This window comes from Tachyglossus aculeatus, chromosome 4 (assembly GCF_015852505.1).
Source record: "Tachyglossus aculeatus isolate mTacAcu1 chromosome 4, mTacAcu1.pri, whole genome shotgun sequence".
NCBI lineage: Eukaryota > Metazoa > Chordata > Mammalia > Monotremata > Tachyglossidae > Tachyglossus > Tachyglossus aculeatus.
The window spans coordinates 424157-442960 of NC_052069.1; the positions used below are offsets into that span (position 1 = coordinate 424157).

General features: G+C 47.5%; 1 protein-coding gene across 2 annotated transcripts in view; it reads right to left on the reverse strand.

Annotated features, from left to right (window-relative positions):
* Positions 1 to 250: 250 nt before the first annotated feature.
* ZFYVE28 (zinc finger FYVE-type containing 28) overlaps positions 251 to 18804 on the reverse strand; it is a 184978-nt gene continuing 166424 nt past the window's right edge. Inside the window, exons 10-13 of one of the 2 annotated variants that reach the window (XM_038745215.1) lie at positions 18352 to 18468; positions 13846 to 13950; positions 8298 to 8401; positions 251 to 457 (exon numbers count right to left, since the gene is read on the reverse strand). In XM_038745215.1, the coding sequence (XP_038601143.1) occupies positions 323 to 457; positions 8298 to 8401; positions 13846 to 13950; positions 18352 to 18468 (461 nt within the window). In that variant the 3' untranslated portion in view covers positions 251 to 322. The remainder of the gene's footprint in view (positions 458 to 8297; positions 8402 to 13845; positions 13951 to 18351; positions 18469 to 18804) is intronic. The other variant, XM_038745217.1, reaches the window with a different exon arrangement.

Here is an 18804-nt window from a genome sequence, read left to right on the forward strand (position 1 = left end):
TCGTGGGCCAAGAGCGATGCCTCTGGGACCGCTCCACGCTCTTCCGGGGGAACGTTAATTTTGGAGAATTACAGCAGACTGGGAAGGCCTGGGGGTTCTCCGTCCTCCTTGTCGGCAGCTCAGGAAAACGCAAGAAAAACCACCGGTACGAAATGGAGAGCGATGGGTGTACTGAGCCTCCTCACCCCTCCCCGCCCCCCACCCCGGTCCCCCCACGGCCCCTCCCCGGCCCCCCCATCCCCACCCCCGGTCTCTTCCTCCACGCCGGTCCCGGGCGTGGGCCGCGGCCAGCCACCTGGCTACGAGTCCCTCGGTCCCGGGGTCAGATGCCGCCGGCTTTGTCGCTGTAGAAGGGCGTGACGTGGAACATGTAACAGTGAGTGCACACGCGGACTGGTTTCATCTGGCCGTAGCGAGGTAGAGGAGCTGAATGGGAAGAGCAGCGGGAGCAGAAAATCTGAAACACACACACAGACCCACAATGTTCACCCGCCCAGTCGCCCCCTTTTTTTTTTAATGGCATTTATTAAGCGCTTACTATGTGCAAAGCACTGTTCTAAGGCGCTGGGGAGGTTACACGGTGATCAGGTTGTTCCCCGGGGGGCTCACAGTCTTCATCCCCATTTTACAGAAGAGGTAACTGAGGCCCAGAGAAGTGAAGTGACTTGCCCAAAGTCACACAGCTGACAATGGGTGGAGCTGGGATTTGAACCCATGACCTCTGACTCCAAAGCCCGGGCTCTTTCCACTGAGCCACGCTGCTTCTCGGACGCCCTTCTTGGATGCACTGTGCAGTGACTTATTAATAATGATTATGGTATTTGTTAAGCGCTTACTATGTGCCAGGCTCAGTGGAAAAAGCACAGGCTTTGGAGTCAGAGGTCATGGGTTGTTCAAATCCCGGCTCCTCCAATTGTCAGCTGTGTGACTTTGGGCAAGTCATTTAACTTCTCTGTGCCTCAGTTCCCTCATCTGTAAAATAGGGATTAAGACTGTGAGCCCCACGTGGGATAACCTGATCACCTCGTATCCCCTGCAGCACTTAGAACAGTGCTTTGCACATAGTAAGCGCTTAACAAATACCATCATTATTATTATTACTAAGCGCTGGAGCGGATATAAGCAAATCGGTTTGGACACAGTCCCTGTCCCACGTGGGGCTCACGGTCTCAATCCCCATTTTACAGATGAGGGAACTGAGGCCCAGATAAGTCGAAGTGACTTGCCCGAAGCCACACAACCGAAAAAGGATTATTAGTACCCATGACCTTCTGACGCCCAGGCTCCATCCACTACGAAAAGACTGTGAGCCCATTGTTGGGTAGGGACCGTCTCTATATGTTCATTCATTCATTCATTCATTCACTCATTCATTCATTCATTCAATCATATATATTGAGCGCTTACTGTGTGCAGAGCACTGTACTAAGCGCTTGGGAAGTACAAGTTGGCAACATCTAGAGACGGTCCCTACCCAACAGCGGGATCACAGTCTAGAAGGGGGAGACAGACAATAAAACAAAACATATTAACAAAATAAAATAAATAGAATTAATATGCACAAATAAAATAAATAAATAAATAGAGTAATAAATACGTACAAACATATATACAGGTGCTGTGGGGAGGGGAAGGACGGGGAGAGGAAGGAGGGGGCTCAGTCTGGGAAGGCCTCCTGGAGTTGCCAACTAGTACTTCCCAAGCGCTTAGTACAGTGCTCTGCACACAGTAAGTGCTCAATAAATAGGATTGAATGAATCCATCCAAGCCGAGGCTGCGTCTCGGGGGTAGGGGTGGGCCCGGTATTCCCTTGTTCCCTTCCCAGGTCCCCACGAATGGGGCCGCTCAGTCTGAGCTGCAAATTCTCCCAGTCTCCCGAGGCTCCCTATACGGGGCCACCCGAGGTGGTTCTCTCTCTGGCTTCTCGCCCGGATATGTCCATGTCTGTAATTGTATTTATTTATATTAATGTCTGTCTCCCCCTCTAGACTGTAAGGTCGTCAGGGGCAGGGAATGTATCTGTTTATTGCTATAATACACTCTCCCAAGCACTTAGCAGAGTGCTCTGCAAACAGTAAGCGCTCTATCAATATGACTGACTGACTGGACCAAAATCCAAAAGCAGCGTGGCTTAGTAGAGGAAGCAGTGTGGCTCAGTGGAAAGAGCCTGGGCTTTGGAGACAGAGGTCATGGGTTCAAATCCTGTCTCCGCCAATTGTCAGCTGTGTGACTTTGGGCAAGTCACATCACTTCTCTGGGCCGCAGTTCCCTCATCTGCAAAATGGGGATGAAGACTGTGAACCCCCCAGGAGACAATCTGATCACCCTGTAACCTCCCCAGCGCTTAGAACAGTGCTTTGCACACAGTAAGGGCTTAATAAATGCCATTATTATTATTAAATCCCTTCTGCCTTGGTCCAATCTACCCCTGGCAAACCTCAGACCCCAAGGGGCCGAATTTCAAGCCCTCAATCCCCTTGCTTCCTCTTACCTCTCCTCGCTACTCTCCTACTCCAACCCAGCCTGCACACTTTACTACTCTAATTCATTCATTCTCCCCATCCCCCCTGCCTTACCTCCTTCCCCTCCCACAGCACCTGTATATATGTATATATGTTTGTACATATTTATTACTCTATTTATTTATTTTACTTGTACATATCTATTCTATTTATTTTATTTTGTTAATATGTTTTGTTTTGTTGTCTGTCTCCCCCTTCTAGACTGTGAGCCCACTGTTGGGTAGGGACCGTCTCTATATGTTGCCAACTTGGACTTCCCAATCGCTTAGTACAGTGCTCTGCACACAGTAAGCGCTCAATAAATACGATTGAATGAATTCATTCATTCATTCAATCGTATTTATTGAGCGCTTACTGTGTGCAGAGCACTGTACTGCCAACTTACTCACTATACCTCAATCCCATCTATTTCGCCGCCGACCTCTCGCCCACCTTCTGCCTCTGGCCTGGAATGCCCTCCCTCTCCAAATTCATTCATTCAATCGTATTTATTGAGCGCTTACTGCTCTGACAGACAATGGCTCTCCCCACCTTCAAAGCCTTTCTGAAGGCCCCTTTTCTCCAAGAGGCCTTCCCTGACTTCTCCCCCCTTTCTACTTCTCCCTCTCCCTTCTGCACCACCTTGACTTGCTCCCTTTATTCCTCCTTGCTGCCAGCCTCCCAGCCGCCCAGCCCTTGTGTCATTCATTCATTCATTCGTATTTATTGAGCGCTTACTGTGTGCAGACTGTACTAAGCACTTGGGAAGTACAAGTTGGCAACACATAGAGACGGTCCCTACCCAACAGTGGGCTCATATCTGTCATGTATTTATGTTAGTGTCTGTCTCCCTCTCCAGACTGTAAGTTCACTGTGGGCAGGGAAAGTGTCTGTTTTATTGTTACAGTGTACTCTCCCAAGTAGTTCTGCACACAGTAAGCGCCCAATAAATAGGATGACTGACTGACTGTGTCGTGGAGTCTGGGTCTCTGGGTCTCCAAGAGGCCTTCTCAGACTAAGCCCCCCGTTATCTTCTGCTCCTCCTCCCCATCACCCCCACTTCCTCCCTCTGCCCTACCCCCTTCCCCTCCCCACAACACTCGTGTATTTTTGTACTTATTCATTATTCTATTTACTTCATTAATAATAATGATAATAATGGCATTTATTAAGCGCTTACTATGTGCAAAGCACCGTTCTAAGCACTGGGGAAGTTACAAGGTGATGAGGGTGTCCCACGGGGGGCTCACAGTCTTAATCCCCATTTTACAGATGAGGGAACTGAGGCCCAGAGAAGTGACGTGACTTGCCCAAAGTCACACAGCTGACAGGTGGCAGAGCCGGGATTTGAACCCATGACCTCGGACTCCAAAGCCCGGGCTCTTTCCACTGAGCCACGCTGATTAATGATGTGTATATATCTATAGTTCTATTTTATCTGTTTTGATGGCACTGACACCTGTCTACATGTTTTGTTTTACTGTCAGTCTCCCCCTTCTAGATTGTGAGCCTGTTGTTGGGTGGGGACTGTCTCTATCTGTTGGCGACTTGTACTTCCCAAGCGCTCAGTACGGTGCTCTGCACACAGTAAGCGCTCAATAAATACGATTGAATCATCATCATCATCATCATCAATCATATTTATTGAGCGCTTACGATGTGCAGAGCACTGTACTATGCGCTTGGGAAGTACAAATTGGCAACATATAGAGACAGTCCCTACCCAACAGTGGGCTCACAGTCTAAAAGGGGGAGACAGAACAAAACCAAACATACTAACAAAATAAAATAAATAGAATAGATAGGTACAAATAAAATAAATAAATAAATAAATAGAGTAATAAATATGTACAAACATATATCCATATATACAGGTGCTGTGGGGAATGGAAGGAGGTAAGATGGGGGGGATGGAGAGGGGATGGGGGGAGAGGAAGGTAGGAAGGCCCTACCCCCTTCCCCTCCCCACAGGCACTCGTGTATATTTGTACATATTTATTATTCTATTTATTTTATTAATAATAGTAATAATGGCATTTATTAAGCACTTACTATGTGCAAAGCACTGTTCTAAGTGCTGGGGAAGTTACAAGGTGATGAGGTTGTCTCACGGGGGGCTCACAGTCTTCATCCCCATTTTACAGATGAGGGAACTGAGGCCCAGAGAAGTGAAGTGACTTGCCCAAAGTCACACAGCTGACAGGTGGCAGAGCCGGGATTTGAACCCATGACCTCGGACTCCAAAGCCCGGGCTCTTTCCACTGAGCCACGCTGATTAATGATGTGTATATATCTATAGTTCTATTTTATCTGTTTTGATGGCATTGACACCTGTCTACATGTTTTGTTTTACTGTCGGTCTACCCCTTCTAGACTGTGAGCCCGTTGTTGGGTGGGGACTGTCTCTATCTGTTGGCGACTTGTACTTCCCAAGTGCTCAGTACGGTGCTCCGCACACAGTAAGCGCTCAATAAATACGATTGAAGCATCATCATCATCATCATCAATCATATTTATTGAGTGCTTACTGTGTGCAGAGCACTGTACTAAGCGCTTGGGAAGTCCAAATTGGCAACATATAGAGACAGTCCCTACCCAACAGTGGGCTCACAGCCTAAAAGGGGGAGACAGAGAACAAAACCAAACATACTAACAAAATAAAATAAATAGAATAGATATGTACAAATAAAATAAATAGAGTAATAAATATGTACAAACATATATCCATATATACAGGTGCTGTGGGGAGGGGAAGGAGGTAAGATGGGGGGGATGGAGAGGGGGACGAGGGGGAGAGGAAGGAAGGGGCTCAGTCTGGGAAGACCTCCTGGAGGAGGTGAGCTCTCAGCAGGGCCTTGGATGAATGAATGAATGAATGAATGTCATGGGTGGTGTCTACAGAAAAGACACGAGGAATTCGCCTGTGGAATCCTGGGGCCTTGGTGGGTTCTCCGCTGCTGCAGCTGGAGGGGTCTGTGCCCACCTTCCGCTCTGCATCGACCAGACCCCCGCCCCTCCTCCCCAGACCATCGCCAGAGAAGCAGTGTGGCTCAGTGGAAAGAGCCCGGGTTTGGGAGTCAGAGGTCATGGGTTCTAATCCCGGCTCCGCCACTTGTCAGCTGTGTGACTTTGGGCAAGCCACTTAACTTCTCTGTGCCTCAGTTACCTATCTGTAAAATGGAGATTAAGACTGTGAGCCCCACGTTGGACAACCTGATCACCTTGTAACCTCCCCAGCACTTAGAACAGTGCTTCGCACATAGTTAGCGCTTAACAAATGCCATCATCATCTCAGTCCCCACCAGGAGGGGAGAACCAATTCCCCTGACCCACCTTTATTCATTCATTTACTCATTCAAGCTAGCTCTCTTCCTCCCTTCAAGGCCCTATTGAGAGCTCACCTCCTCCAAGAGGCCTTCCCAGTCTTTTAGACTGTGAGCCCACTGTTGGGTAGGGACTGTCTCTATGTGTTGCTAACTTGTACTTCCCAAGCGCTTAGTACAGTGCTCTGCACACAGTAAGCGCTCAATAAATATGATTGATTGATTGATTGACTGATTCCCACACTGAGCCCCCTCCTTCCTCTCCCCCTTCTCCCCCTCTCCACCCCACCGCCTTACCTCCTTCCCTTCCCCACAGCACCTGTATATATGTATATATGTTTGTACGTATTTATTACTCTATTTATTTATTTATTTTACTTGTACGTATCTATTCTATTTATTTTATTTTGTTAATATGTTTTGTTTTGTTCTCTGTCTCCCCCTTCCAGACTGTGAGCCCACTGTTGGGTAGGGACCATCTCTATATGTTGCCAACTTGTACTTCCCAAGAGTTTAGTACAGTGTTCTGCACGCAGTATGCGCTCAATAAATACAATTGATTGATTGATTGATATTTATTGAGTGCTTACTGTGTGCAGAGCACAGTACTATGCGCTTCGGAGAGTGCAATATGACCATAAACAGACACACCGTCTCTATATGTTGCCAAATTGTACTTCCCAAGTGCTTAGTACAGTGCTCTGCACACAGTAAGCGCTCAATAAATATGATTGATTGATTGATTGATATTTATTGAGTGCTTACTGTGTGCAGAGAACTGTACTATGCACTTCGGAGAGTGCAATATGACCATAAACAGACACATTCCCTGCCCACAACAAGCTTACAGTCTAGAGGGGGAGAAACGACATTAATATAAATGAATGAATTACAGATACGGACACAAGTGCTGTGGGGCTGGGAGCGGGGATGGATAAAAGGAGCGAGTCAGGGTGACGCCAAAGGGAGCGGGAGAAGAGGAAAGGAGGATTTAGTCAGGGAAGGCATCTTGGAAGAGATGGACCTTCAATAAGGCTTTGAAGCTGGGGAGAGTCATTGTCGGATGGGAGGAGGGAGGGAGTTCCAGGTCAGAGGCAGGACATGGGCGAGGGGTCGGTGGTGAGATCCGCCCTTTCCTCTCCATCCCAACCGCTACCCTGCTCATTCAAGCTCTCATCCTATCCCGTCTGGACTACTGTATCGGCCTTCTCTCTGATCTCCCATCCTCGTGTCTCTCCCCACTTCAATCCATACTTCATGCTGCTGCCCGGACTGTCTTTGTCCAGAAACGCTCTGGGCATGTTACTCCCCTCCTCAAAAATCTCCAGTGGCTACCAATCAATCTGCGCATCAGGCAAAAACTCCTCACCCTGGGCTTCAAGGCTGTCCATCACCTCGCCCTCTCCTACCTCACCTCCCTTCTGTCCTTCTCCATCGCAGCCCACACCCTCCGCTCCTCCGCTGCTAATCTCCTCACCGTTAGGCCTCGTTCTCGCCTGTCCCGCCATCGACCCCCGGCCCACGTCATCCCCCGGGCCTGGAATGGCCTCCCTCTGCCCATCCGCCAAGCTCGCTCTCTTCCTCCCTTCAAGGCCCTACTGAGAGCTCACGTCCTCCAGGAGGCCTTCCCACACTGAGCCCCTTCCTTCCTCTCCCCCTCGTCCCCCTCTCCACCCCCACCATCTTACCTCCTTCCCTTCCCCACAGCACCTGTATATATGTATATATGTTTGTACATATTTATTACTCTATTTATTTATTTATTTTACTTGTACATATCTATTCTATTTATTTTATTTTGTTAGTATGTTTGGTTTCGTTCTCTGCCTCCCCCTTTTAGACTGTGAGCCCACCGTTGGGTAGGGACTGTCTCTATATGTTGCCAACTTGTACTTCCCAAGCGCTTAGTACAGTGCTCTGCACACAGTAAGCGCTCAATAAATACGATTGATGATGATGATGATAATCGAGATGGAGGCTCAGTGCGAAGGTGCTATATTACAGGAGCGCAATGTGCGGGCTGGGTTGGAATACAAGAGTAGTAAGGTGAGGCAGGAGGTGGCAGGGGGATTGAGTGCATTAAAGGGAAGCAGCGTGGCTCAGTGGAAAGAGCCCGGGCTCTGGAGTCGGAGGTCATGGGTTCAAATCCCAGCTCCGCCAATTGTCAGCTGGGTGACTTTAGGCAAGTCACTTCACTTCTCCGGGCCTCAGCTCCCTCATCTGGAAAATGGGGATGAAGACTGTGATCCCCCCATGGGACAACCTGATCACCTTGTAACCTCCCCAGAGCTTAGAACAGTGCTTTACACATAGGAAGCGCTTAATAAATGCCATTATTATTATTAAAGCCGAAAGCGAGGGTTTTCGGTTTGATGAGCAGGTGGATGGGCAACCGCTGGAGTTTTTGAGGAGTGGAGAAACGTGGCCTGAACGTTTTTGTAAGGGCCCCCCCCCCTCCATCCGCGCTCCTCACCTTGCCACAGCTCCGACAGTGGTGTTTCCGGCGGATGACGGTGAACGGAGCCTTACAGGCCGTGCAGTAGCTGCACGCTTCGTCGGGGACCCATTCGGGCGGATCTGCACAAACAAGAGCGGCTCAGTACGGTGCTCCACCCACGGGAAGCGCTCAGTACATCCCGTTCATTGACGGGTCAGTTCTGCCCGGGGCACACCTCGGGCGCAAAGGTCTGAATTAACGGAGGAGGCCATGCCCATTCTGGAACCGGGAACATACGAGGAGCACATCCTAGAAGCAGCGTGGCTCGGTGGAAAGAGCCCGGGCTTGTAAGTCAGAGGTCATGGGTTCAAATCCAGGCTCGGCCAATTGTCAGCTGTGAGACTTTGGGCGAGTCACTTCGCTTCTCTGGGCCTCAGTGGCCTCATCTGTAAAATGGGGATGAAGACCGTGAGCCCCACGTGGGACAACCTGATAATCTTGTATCTACTCCTGTGCTTAGAACAGTGCTTGGCACATAGTAATCGCTTAACAAATACCAGCGCTTAGAATGGTGCTTGGCACATAGTAAGCGCTTAACAAATGCCATCATTATATATGTATATATGTATACATTATATGTATACAATATACATGCATATATGTTTGTACATATTTATTACTCTATTTATTTATTTATTTATTTATCTTACTTATACATATCTATTCTATTTATTTTATTTTGTTAGTACATTTGGTTTTGTTCCCTGTCTCCCCCTTCTAGACTGTGAGCCCGCTGTTGGGTAGGGACTGTCTCTATGTGTTGCCAACTTGTACTTCCCAAGTGCTTAGTACAATGCTCTGCACACAGTAAGCGCTCAATTAATACGATTGATTGATTGATTGATCATTATTATTATCCTAGGGGAGACAGGAAGGTCATTGTGGGCAGGGAACCTGTCTAGCAACTGTGTTGTACTGTGCTCTCCCAAGCAGCACGTGGGAAGCAGCATGGCGTAGTGGATAGAACTCAGGCCTGGGAGCTGCAAGGTCATGGGTTCTGATCCCAGCTCCCCCTCTTGTCTGCTGTGTGGCCTTGGGCAAGGCATTTCTATTTCTCTGAGCCTCAGTTACCTCATCTGTAAATTGGGGTTTGAGACTGTGAGCCCCGCAAGGGACAGGGATTGGATCCAACCCCATTTCCTTGTATCCACCCCAGCGCTTAATACAGTGGCCGGCACATAGTAAATGCTTAACAAATATCACAATCGTTGTTGTTGTTGTTATTATTAAGCACTTAGTACAGTGCTGTGCACACAATAATCAATCAATCAATCGTATTTATTGAGCGCTTACTGTGTGCAAAGCACTGTTATAAGCGCTTGGGAAGTACAAGTTGGCAACATATAAGGACAGTCCCTACCCAACAGTGGGCTCACAGTCTAAAAGGGGGAGACAGAGAACAAAACCAAACATACTAACAAAATAAAATAAATAGAATAGATATGTACAAGTAAAATAAATAAATAGAGTAATAAATATGTACAAACATATATACATATATATACAGGTGCTGTGGGGAAGGGAAGGAGGTAAGATGGGGGGGATGGAGATGGGGACGAGGGGGAGAGGAAGGAAGGGGCTCAGTCTGGGAAGGCCTCCTGGAGGAGGTGAGCTCTAAGTAGGGCTCAGTAAGAGAAAGAGCTCAGTAAATGCCATTGATTGATTTCACTGAAGCTGGAAGCTGCCAATTTTGTCAGCAGGAGATTTCCGCACCATCTAAGTGCTTCTGTTACTCATGACCCAGACTGAGGCCCCTTTTTCCTCTCCTCTTACCCATCCCCCCAACTCTACCTCCTTTCCCTCCCCACAGCACTTGTCTACATATTTGTACAGACTTACTACTCTATTTATTTTACTTGTACATATTTACTATACTATTTGTTAATGATGTGCATATAGCTTTAATTCTATTTGTTCTGACAACTTTGACACCTGTCTACATGTTCTGTTCTGTTGTCTGTCTCCCGCTTCTAGACTGTGAGCCGGCTGTTGGGTAGGGACCGCCTCTATATGCTGCCGACTTGCACTTCACAAGCGCTTAGTCCAGTGCTCTGCACACAGTAAGCGCTCAATAAATACGACTGAATGAATGAATGTCTGCCCTGAGCCCTGCTGTCCACAGCTCTACACTCTACTGTTTCCTCTTACTTGGAATTTATTTTAATGTATGTGTCCCCTGCTAGACTGTGAGCTCCTTGGGGGCAGAGACCTGTTCTAATAATAATAATGGTATTTGTTAAGCGCTTACTATGTGCAAAGCACTGTTCTAAGCGCTGGGGTAGATACAAGGTGATCAGGTTGACCCACGGGGGGCTCACAGTCTTAGTCCCCATTTTACAAATGAGGTCACTGAGGCACCAGAGAAGGGAAGTGACTTGCCCAAAGTCACACAGCTGACAAGTGGCAGAGCAATTTGAACCCACGACCTCTAACTTCAAAGCCCAGGCTCTTTCCACTATGCCACGCTGTAATAATGATGATGATAATAATAATAATAATAATAATAATAATAATAATAATAATAATAATAATAATAATAATAGCTATGGTATTGGTTAAGCACCTACTATGTGCCAAGAATCATACTAAGAGCTGGAGGTCTATCTATCTCTTTATCTATCTATTTGTCTATAATTATCTATCTATACAGCTATATAGCTATAGTTAGCTATACACAGAGATATAAATATGGATAGATACAAGATAATTAAGTGGGCCCACGGTCTATCAATTGCACCTGCCCCGGGGATTATTATTAATAATAATTATTATGATCATTATGGTAGTTGTTCAGCACTTCCTATGTTCCAAGCACTGTTCTAAGCACTGGGGTAGATACAAAGTAATCAGTTTCTTCCACGTGGGGCTCACAGTCTTAATCTCCATTTTACAGATGAGGGAACTGAGGCCCAGAGAAGTGAAGTGACTTGCCCAAAGTCACACAGAGGACAGGTGGCAGAGCTGGGATTAGAACCCACGACCACTGACTCCCAAGCCCAGGCTCTTTCCACTAAGCTACATCATTTCTCTAACAATAATTAGAATTAATAATATGATTAATGATAAATAAAAACAATTATAGTACTTGTTAAGCAGTTACTGTGTGCTAAACACTGTTCTAAGCGCTGGGGTAGATACAAGGTAATCAGGCAGTCTCACGCGGGGCTCACAATCCAAGTAGGAGGGAGAGCAGGTATTGAATCCTCATTTTCCAGATGAGGGAACTGAGGGACAGAGAAATGATGATGATATTTGTTAAGTGCTTACTATGTGCCAAGCGCTGTTCTAAACTCTGGGATATATACAAGGTTATCAGGTTGTCCCACACGGGGCTCACAATCTTCATCTCCACTTTACAGATGAGGAAACCGAGTGCCAGAGAAGTTAAGTGACGTGTCCAAGGTCACACAGCAGGCAAGTGGTGGAGTCGGGATTAAACTCTGTTATATATATTGTTACATATCTATATATCTGTTATACTGTACAAGCACTTAGTGTTCTCTGTCTCCCCCTTCTAGACTGTGAGCCCACTGTTGGGTAGGGACCGGCTCTATATGTTGCCAACCTGTACTTCCCAAGTGCTTAGTACAGTGCCCTGCACAAAGTAAGCCCTCAATAAATACGACTGAATGAATGAATGAATGAATCAGGTGAAAAGGGAGAAATTTGCTTCATGTGGTAGACACATCTCCCATTCAGTCTATTTATTTATTTATTTTACTTATACATATTTATTCTACTCATTTTATTTTGTTAATCTGTTTGGTTTTGTTGTCTGTCTCCCCCTTCTAGACTGTGAGCCCACTGTTGGGTAGGGACCGGCTCTATATGTTGCCAACTTGGACTTCCCAAGCGCTTAGTCCAGTGCTCTGCACACAGTAAGCGCTCAATAAATATGATTGAATGAATGAATGAATCAGGTGAAAAGGGAGAAATTTGCTTCGTGTGGTAGATACATCTCCCATTCAGTCTAGGTATTTATTTTACTTGTAAATATTTATTCTACTTATTTTATTCTCCTCCCCTCTCCATCCCCCTGCCTTACCTCCTCCCCTTCCCCACAGCACCTGTATATATGTTTGTACACATTTATTACTCTATTTATTTATTTATTTTATTTGTACATATCTATTCTATTAATTTTATTTTGTTAATATGTTTGGTTTTGTTCTCTGTCTCCTCCTTCTAGACTGTGAGCCCACTGTTGGGTAGGGACCGTCTCTATGTGTTGCCAACTTGTGCTTCCCAAGTGCTTAGTACAGTGCTCTGCACACAGTAAGTGCTCAATAAATACGATTGAATGAATGAATGAATCAGGTGAAAAGGGAGAAACTTGCTTCATGTGGTAGATACATCTCCCATTCAGTCTATTTATTTATTTATTTTACTTGCACATATTTATTCTACTTATTTTATTTTGTTACTATATTTTGTTTTGTTCTCTGTCTCCCCCTTCTAGCCTGTGAGCCCACTGATGGGTAGGGACCGTCTCTATATGTTGCCAACTTGGACTTCCCAAGCGCTTAGTCCAGTGCTCTGCACACAGTAAGCGCTCAATAAATACGATTGAATGAATGAATGTAGCTGTGTGACTTTGGGCAAGTCACTTCACTTCTCTGGGCCTCAGTTACCTCATCTGTAAAATGGGGATGAAGACGGTGAGCCCCCCGTGGGACAACCTGATGACCTTGTAACCTCCCCAGCGCTTAGAACAATGCTTTGCACATATTAAGTGCTTAAGAAATGCCATTATTATTATTACAGTGCTCTGCAAACACAAGTGCTCAGTATATTTGACGGACCGGACGGCTGACACTGTTCAGCTCACTGGGTTTTGCCATGTTTCCTTTGCCCTTTCTGGGCCCGGATGGCTTTGGGTGTGTGGAGTGGAGAAACTCCTCACCCTGGGCTTCCAGGCTGTCCATCCCCTCGCCCCCTCCTACCTCTCCTCCCTTCTCTCCTTCTCCAGCCCAACCCGCACCCTCCACTCCTCTGCCGCTAATCTCCTCACCGGGCCTCGTTCTCGCCTGTCCTGCCATCGCCCCCCGGCCCACGTCATCCCCCGGGCCTGGAATGCCCCAATTGCTCTGCCCATCGGCCAAGCTCGCTCTCTTCCTCCCTTCAAGGCCCTACTGAGAGCTCACCTCCTCCAGGAGGCCTTCCCACACTGAGCCCCCTCCTTCCTCTCCCCCTCGTCCCCCCCCCATCCCCCCCATCTTACCTCCTTCCCTTCCCCACAGCACCTGTATATATGTATATATGTTTGTATATATTTATTACTCTATTCATTTATTTATTTAACTTGTATGTATCTATTCTATTTATTTTATTTTGTTAGTATATTTGGTTTTGTTCTCTGTCTCCCCCTTTTAGACTGTGAGCCCGCTGTTGGGTAGGGACTGTCTCTATATGTTGCCAACTTGTACTTCCCAAGCGCTTAGTCCAGTGCTCTGCACATAGTAGGCGCTCAATAAATACGATTGATGATGATGATGATGATGGAGAGGGAGGGATTTCAGGATACCTTCGAAGTCGCCGTTTCTGGCCTTGGCAGCGAGCTCCGAAGAAGAGGTGGTTTCCTGGCACAGGGCGCAGTCCTCCAGAGTGGCACTCCGCAAATTCGGGTTCACTGAAAAAGCCAATCGCGGCCGTCTCAACGCTGGGGGGTGTCCCGAGGCCGGACCCTCGTCCCGCACCCCCGCCGGGGCCCCGACGCCCTCCCCCCCCCACCCTTCCCGGCCATGACCCCGGGAAAGGGGGACAAACAGTCTCTGTTCTTGAGCAGCATCATCATTTTGTTGCTGAACTGTACTTTCCAAGCGCTTAGTACAGTGCTCGGCACACAGTGAGCGCTCAATAAATGATAATAATGATGGCATTTATTAAGCGCTTACTATGTGCCAAGCACTGTTCTAAGCGCTGGGGAGGTTACGAGGTGATCAGGTTGTCCCACAGGGGGCTCACGGTCTTCATCCCCATTTTACAGATGAGAGAACTGAGGCACAGAGAAGTTAAGCGACTTGCCCAAAGTCACACAGCTGACAATTGTTGCCATATGCCATATATGTTGCCAACTTGTACTTCCCAAGCGCTTAGTACAGTGCTCTGCACACAGTAAGCGCTCAATAAATACGATTGATTGATTAATTGACAATTGGCCTTCTAGACTGTGAGTCCACTGTTGGGTAGGGACCATCTCTATATGTTGCCAACTTGTACTTCCCAAGCGCTTAGTACAGTGCTCAGGAGTATAGCATCCAGGGGCCCCCACAGCCCAAGCGCTTAGTACAGTGCTCTGCACACAGTAAGCGCTCAATAAATACGATTGATTGATTGATTGACAATTGGCCTTCTAGACTGTGAGTCCACTGTTGGGTAGGGACCATCTCTATATGTTGCCAACTTGTACTTCCCAAGCGCTTAGTACAGTGCTCAGGAGTATAGCATCCAGGGGCCCCCACAGCCCAAGCGCTTAGTACAGTGCTCTGCACACAGTAAGCGCTCAATAAATACAATTGAATGAATGAATGAATTGGCGGAGCCGGTATTTGAACCCATGACCTCTGACTCCAAAGCCCGGGCTCTTTCCACGGAGCCCCGCTGCTTCTCTTAGATAATGATGATTTATCTCTTAGATAAATGATGATGATGACGGTATTTGTTAAGCGCTCACTATGTGCCGAGCACTGTTCCAAGCGCTGGGGGGGATACATGGTAATTGGGTCGTCCCACGTGGGGCTCACAGTATTAATCCCCATTTTGCAGATGAGGGAACTGAGGCACCGAGAAGTGAAGTGACTTGGCCACAAGTGGCGGAGGAGGGATTAGAACCCATGACCTCTGACTCCGAAGCCCGGGTTCTTTCCACTGAACCACGCTGCTTCTAAATATGACTGATTGCATGAATGAATCAATAAGCACTTATTATGCATACAGCACTGTATTAGGCGCTTGGGCCGTGGGGGCCTCTGGATGCTACTACTCCTGGGGTAGATACAACCTGTGTCATCCCCAGAGCTTAGAATAATGCCAACAAAATAAATATCATCATCAATCGTATTTATTGAGCGCTTACTATGTGCAGAGCACTGTACTAAGCGCTTGGGAAGTACAAATTGGCAACATATAGAGACAGTCCCTACTCAACATTGGGCTCACAGTCTAAAAGGGGGAAACAGAGAACAAAACCAAACATACTAACCAAATAAAATAAATAGAATAGATATGTACAAGTAAAATAAATAAATAAATAGAGTACTAAATATGTACAAACATGTATACATATATACAGGTGCTGTGGGGAAGGGAAGGAGGTAAGATGGGGGGATGGAGAGGGGGACGAGGGGGACATATCACACTATTACTACTACTACTAGAGCTATTAGAGAAGCAGCAGCATGGCATAATAACAATGGCATTTATTAAGCGCTTACTATGTGCAAAGCACTGTTCTAAGCGCTGGGGAGGCTACAAGGTGATCAGGTTGTCCCAAGAGGGGCTCACAGTCTCAATCCCCATTTTACAGATGAGGTAACTAAGGCACAGAGACCCCTTCCCCACAGCACCTGTATATATGTATATATGTTTGCTCATATTTATTACTCTATTTATTTATTTATTCTACTTGTTCTACTTATTCTACTATTTATTCTATTTATTCTACTTATTCTACTATTTTATTTATTTTATTTTGTTAGTATGTTTGGTTTTGTTCTCTGTCTCCCCCTTCTAGACTGTGAGCTCGCTGCTGGGTAGGGACCGTCTCTATATGCTGCTAACTTGTACTTCCCAAGCGCTTAGTACAGTGCTCTGCACACAGTAAGTGCTCAATAAATATGATTGATTGATTGATTGATTAAGTGATTGCCCAAAGTCACGTAGCTGACAATTGGCGGAGCCGGGGTTTGAACCCATGACCTCTGACTCCAAAGCCCGGTATAGTGGCTAGGGCACGGGCCTGGGTATCAAAGGTCATGGGTTCTAATCCCGGCTCCACCACTTGTCTGCTGTGTGATCTTGGGTGAGTCACTTCACTTCTCGATGCCTCAGTTACCTCATCTGTAAAATGGGGATTGAGACTGTGAGCCCCACCTGGGACATGGACTTATTTAACTTATTTAAACTTATTTGCTTGTATTCACCCCAGTGCATAGTTCTGTACCCGGCACACACTAAGTAATTAACAGATAATAATAATAATAATAATAATGGCATTTATTAAGCGCTTGCTATGTATAAAGCACTGTTCTGAGCGCTGGGGAGCTTACAAGGTGATCAGGAGAAGCAGCGTGGCTCAGTGGAAAGAGCCCGGGCTTTGGAGTCAGAGGTCATGGGTTCGAATCCCGGCTCTGCCAATTGTCAGCTGTGTGACTTTGGGTAAGTCACTTCCCAGCGCTTGGGAAGTACAAGTTGGCAACATATAGAGACAGTCCCTACCCAACAGTGGGCTCACAGTTTATGGGCTCACAATGATGACTGTGAGCCCCACGTGGGACAACCTGATCGCCTTGTGTCCCCCCCAGGGCCAGTGCTTTGCACATAGTAAGCGCTTAACAAATGCCATCATTATTATTATTATTATTATCATTATTATTAGTATTATTACACCAGGACCCGAGGTCACTTGGCAATGGGGATACCACCACCCGAGGAAATGTGGCAACCAGGGATACCAGCACCCAAGGACTCCCGGCCGCTGAGCTGGGGTTTGGTTCAGCACTGAATGTTGTCGGACTCAGCCCGGCGGGCCACGAGGCTCCCTGTGGCAGGCCCAGAGGCCTGATGTGGCTCTCTACCCTCCGCTATAGCCTCTAGATTGTAAATTCATTGTGGACAGGGGCTGTGTCTGTTTCACTGTTAGACTGGACTCTCCCAAACGCTCAGTACAGTCTTCTGCACACAGCGCTTGGGAAGTACAAGTTGGCAACATATAGAGACGGTCCCTACCCAACAGCAGACACATGAGAACGGTTCAGGGTTCAGGGCTGAGTGGTGCCTCTGGAGGCCCCCAGGCCCTCCGCCCTGCCCTCACCGTGGGCAGCAGCAGCTCTTGAGTTAGTCTGTTGGCTGGCTCGGATTCACCATCAACCATCAATCGTATTTATTGAGCGCTTACTGTGTGCGGATTGCCACGGGATCGTGGGGAACAAGGGCCCTGGCTGGCTACCAGTCTCCAGTGGCTACCTATCAATCTGCGCATCAGGCAGAAACTCCTCACCCTGGGCTTCAAGGCTGTCCATCCATCACCTCGCCCCCTCCTACCTCACCTCCCTTCTCTCCCTCTCGTGACTTGCCCAAGGTCACACAGCACGCAAGCGGGTGGACCGCTTGTACAAGTGGACAACTTGTACTTCCCAAGCGCTTAGTACAGTGCTCTGCACACAGCAAGAGCTCAATAAATACAATTGATGATGATGATGACCCAGGATTAGAAACTATGACCTTCTGACTCCCAAGCCCCTGCTTTATTCACTAGGCCAGCTCTACCACTTAACCGCTGTGTGATCTTGGGCAAATCACTTCACTGCTCTGTGCCTCAGTTACCTCATCTGCAAAATGAGGATTGAGACTGTGAGCCCCACGGGGGGCCGGGACACTGCCCAACTCAATTTGGTTGTATCCACTCCAGTGTTTAGTACAGTGCCTCGCACATAGTAAGCGCTTTCCTCATCTCCCACTCCCTTCTGCGTCACCCTGATTTGCTCCCTTCCTTCCTCTCTATCCATCCCCCCATCTTACTTCCTTCCCTTCCCCACAGCACCTGTATATATGTATATATGTTTGTACATATTTATTACTCTATTTATTTATTTATTTTACTTGTACATATCTATTCTTTTTATTTTATTTTGTTAGTATGTTTGGTTTTGTTCTCTGTCTCCCCCTTTTAGACTGTGAGCCCACTGTTGGGTAGGGACTGGCTCTATATGTTGCCAATTTATACTTCCCAAGCGCTTAGTACAGTGCTCTGCACATAGTAAGCGCTCAATAAATACCATTGATGATGATGACGGGCCGGAAGCCGGCTCACCTTTCTTTAGCTTGTCCTTGTCCTCCGTCTCCGGTTTAGTGGCCATCACTTCGAACAGGGTCTTCAGGATGCTGCGCAGGTCGCTCGCGTAGTTGGTCTGCAGCTGGTCAGCCACCCCTGGTCGGGGAAAGGCAGAGACACACAGAGGATTGGGGCAGTTCCTCCACGGTAGCCAAATGCCAGAAAGGGAGCATGGATAACATTCCTCTCCACCTCAGGGCCCCGGAGCGGGGAGGCGGATCGGGGCCTGCCCCGTCTCCACATGGCTCTACCCTCTAGGCGGGCACGGGCCTGGTGGGGTCTGACTCTGACAACTCCCGGGGCCCATTTCCTGCATCTGTTCACCCCCAAAGACAACTTCGGAAAACTTCTCCTCCCTAAAACATCAGCGTGGCCTTGTGGAATGAAGAAGCAGCATGGCAGAGTGCCTAGCACAGGGGCCCGGCACTCATA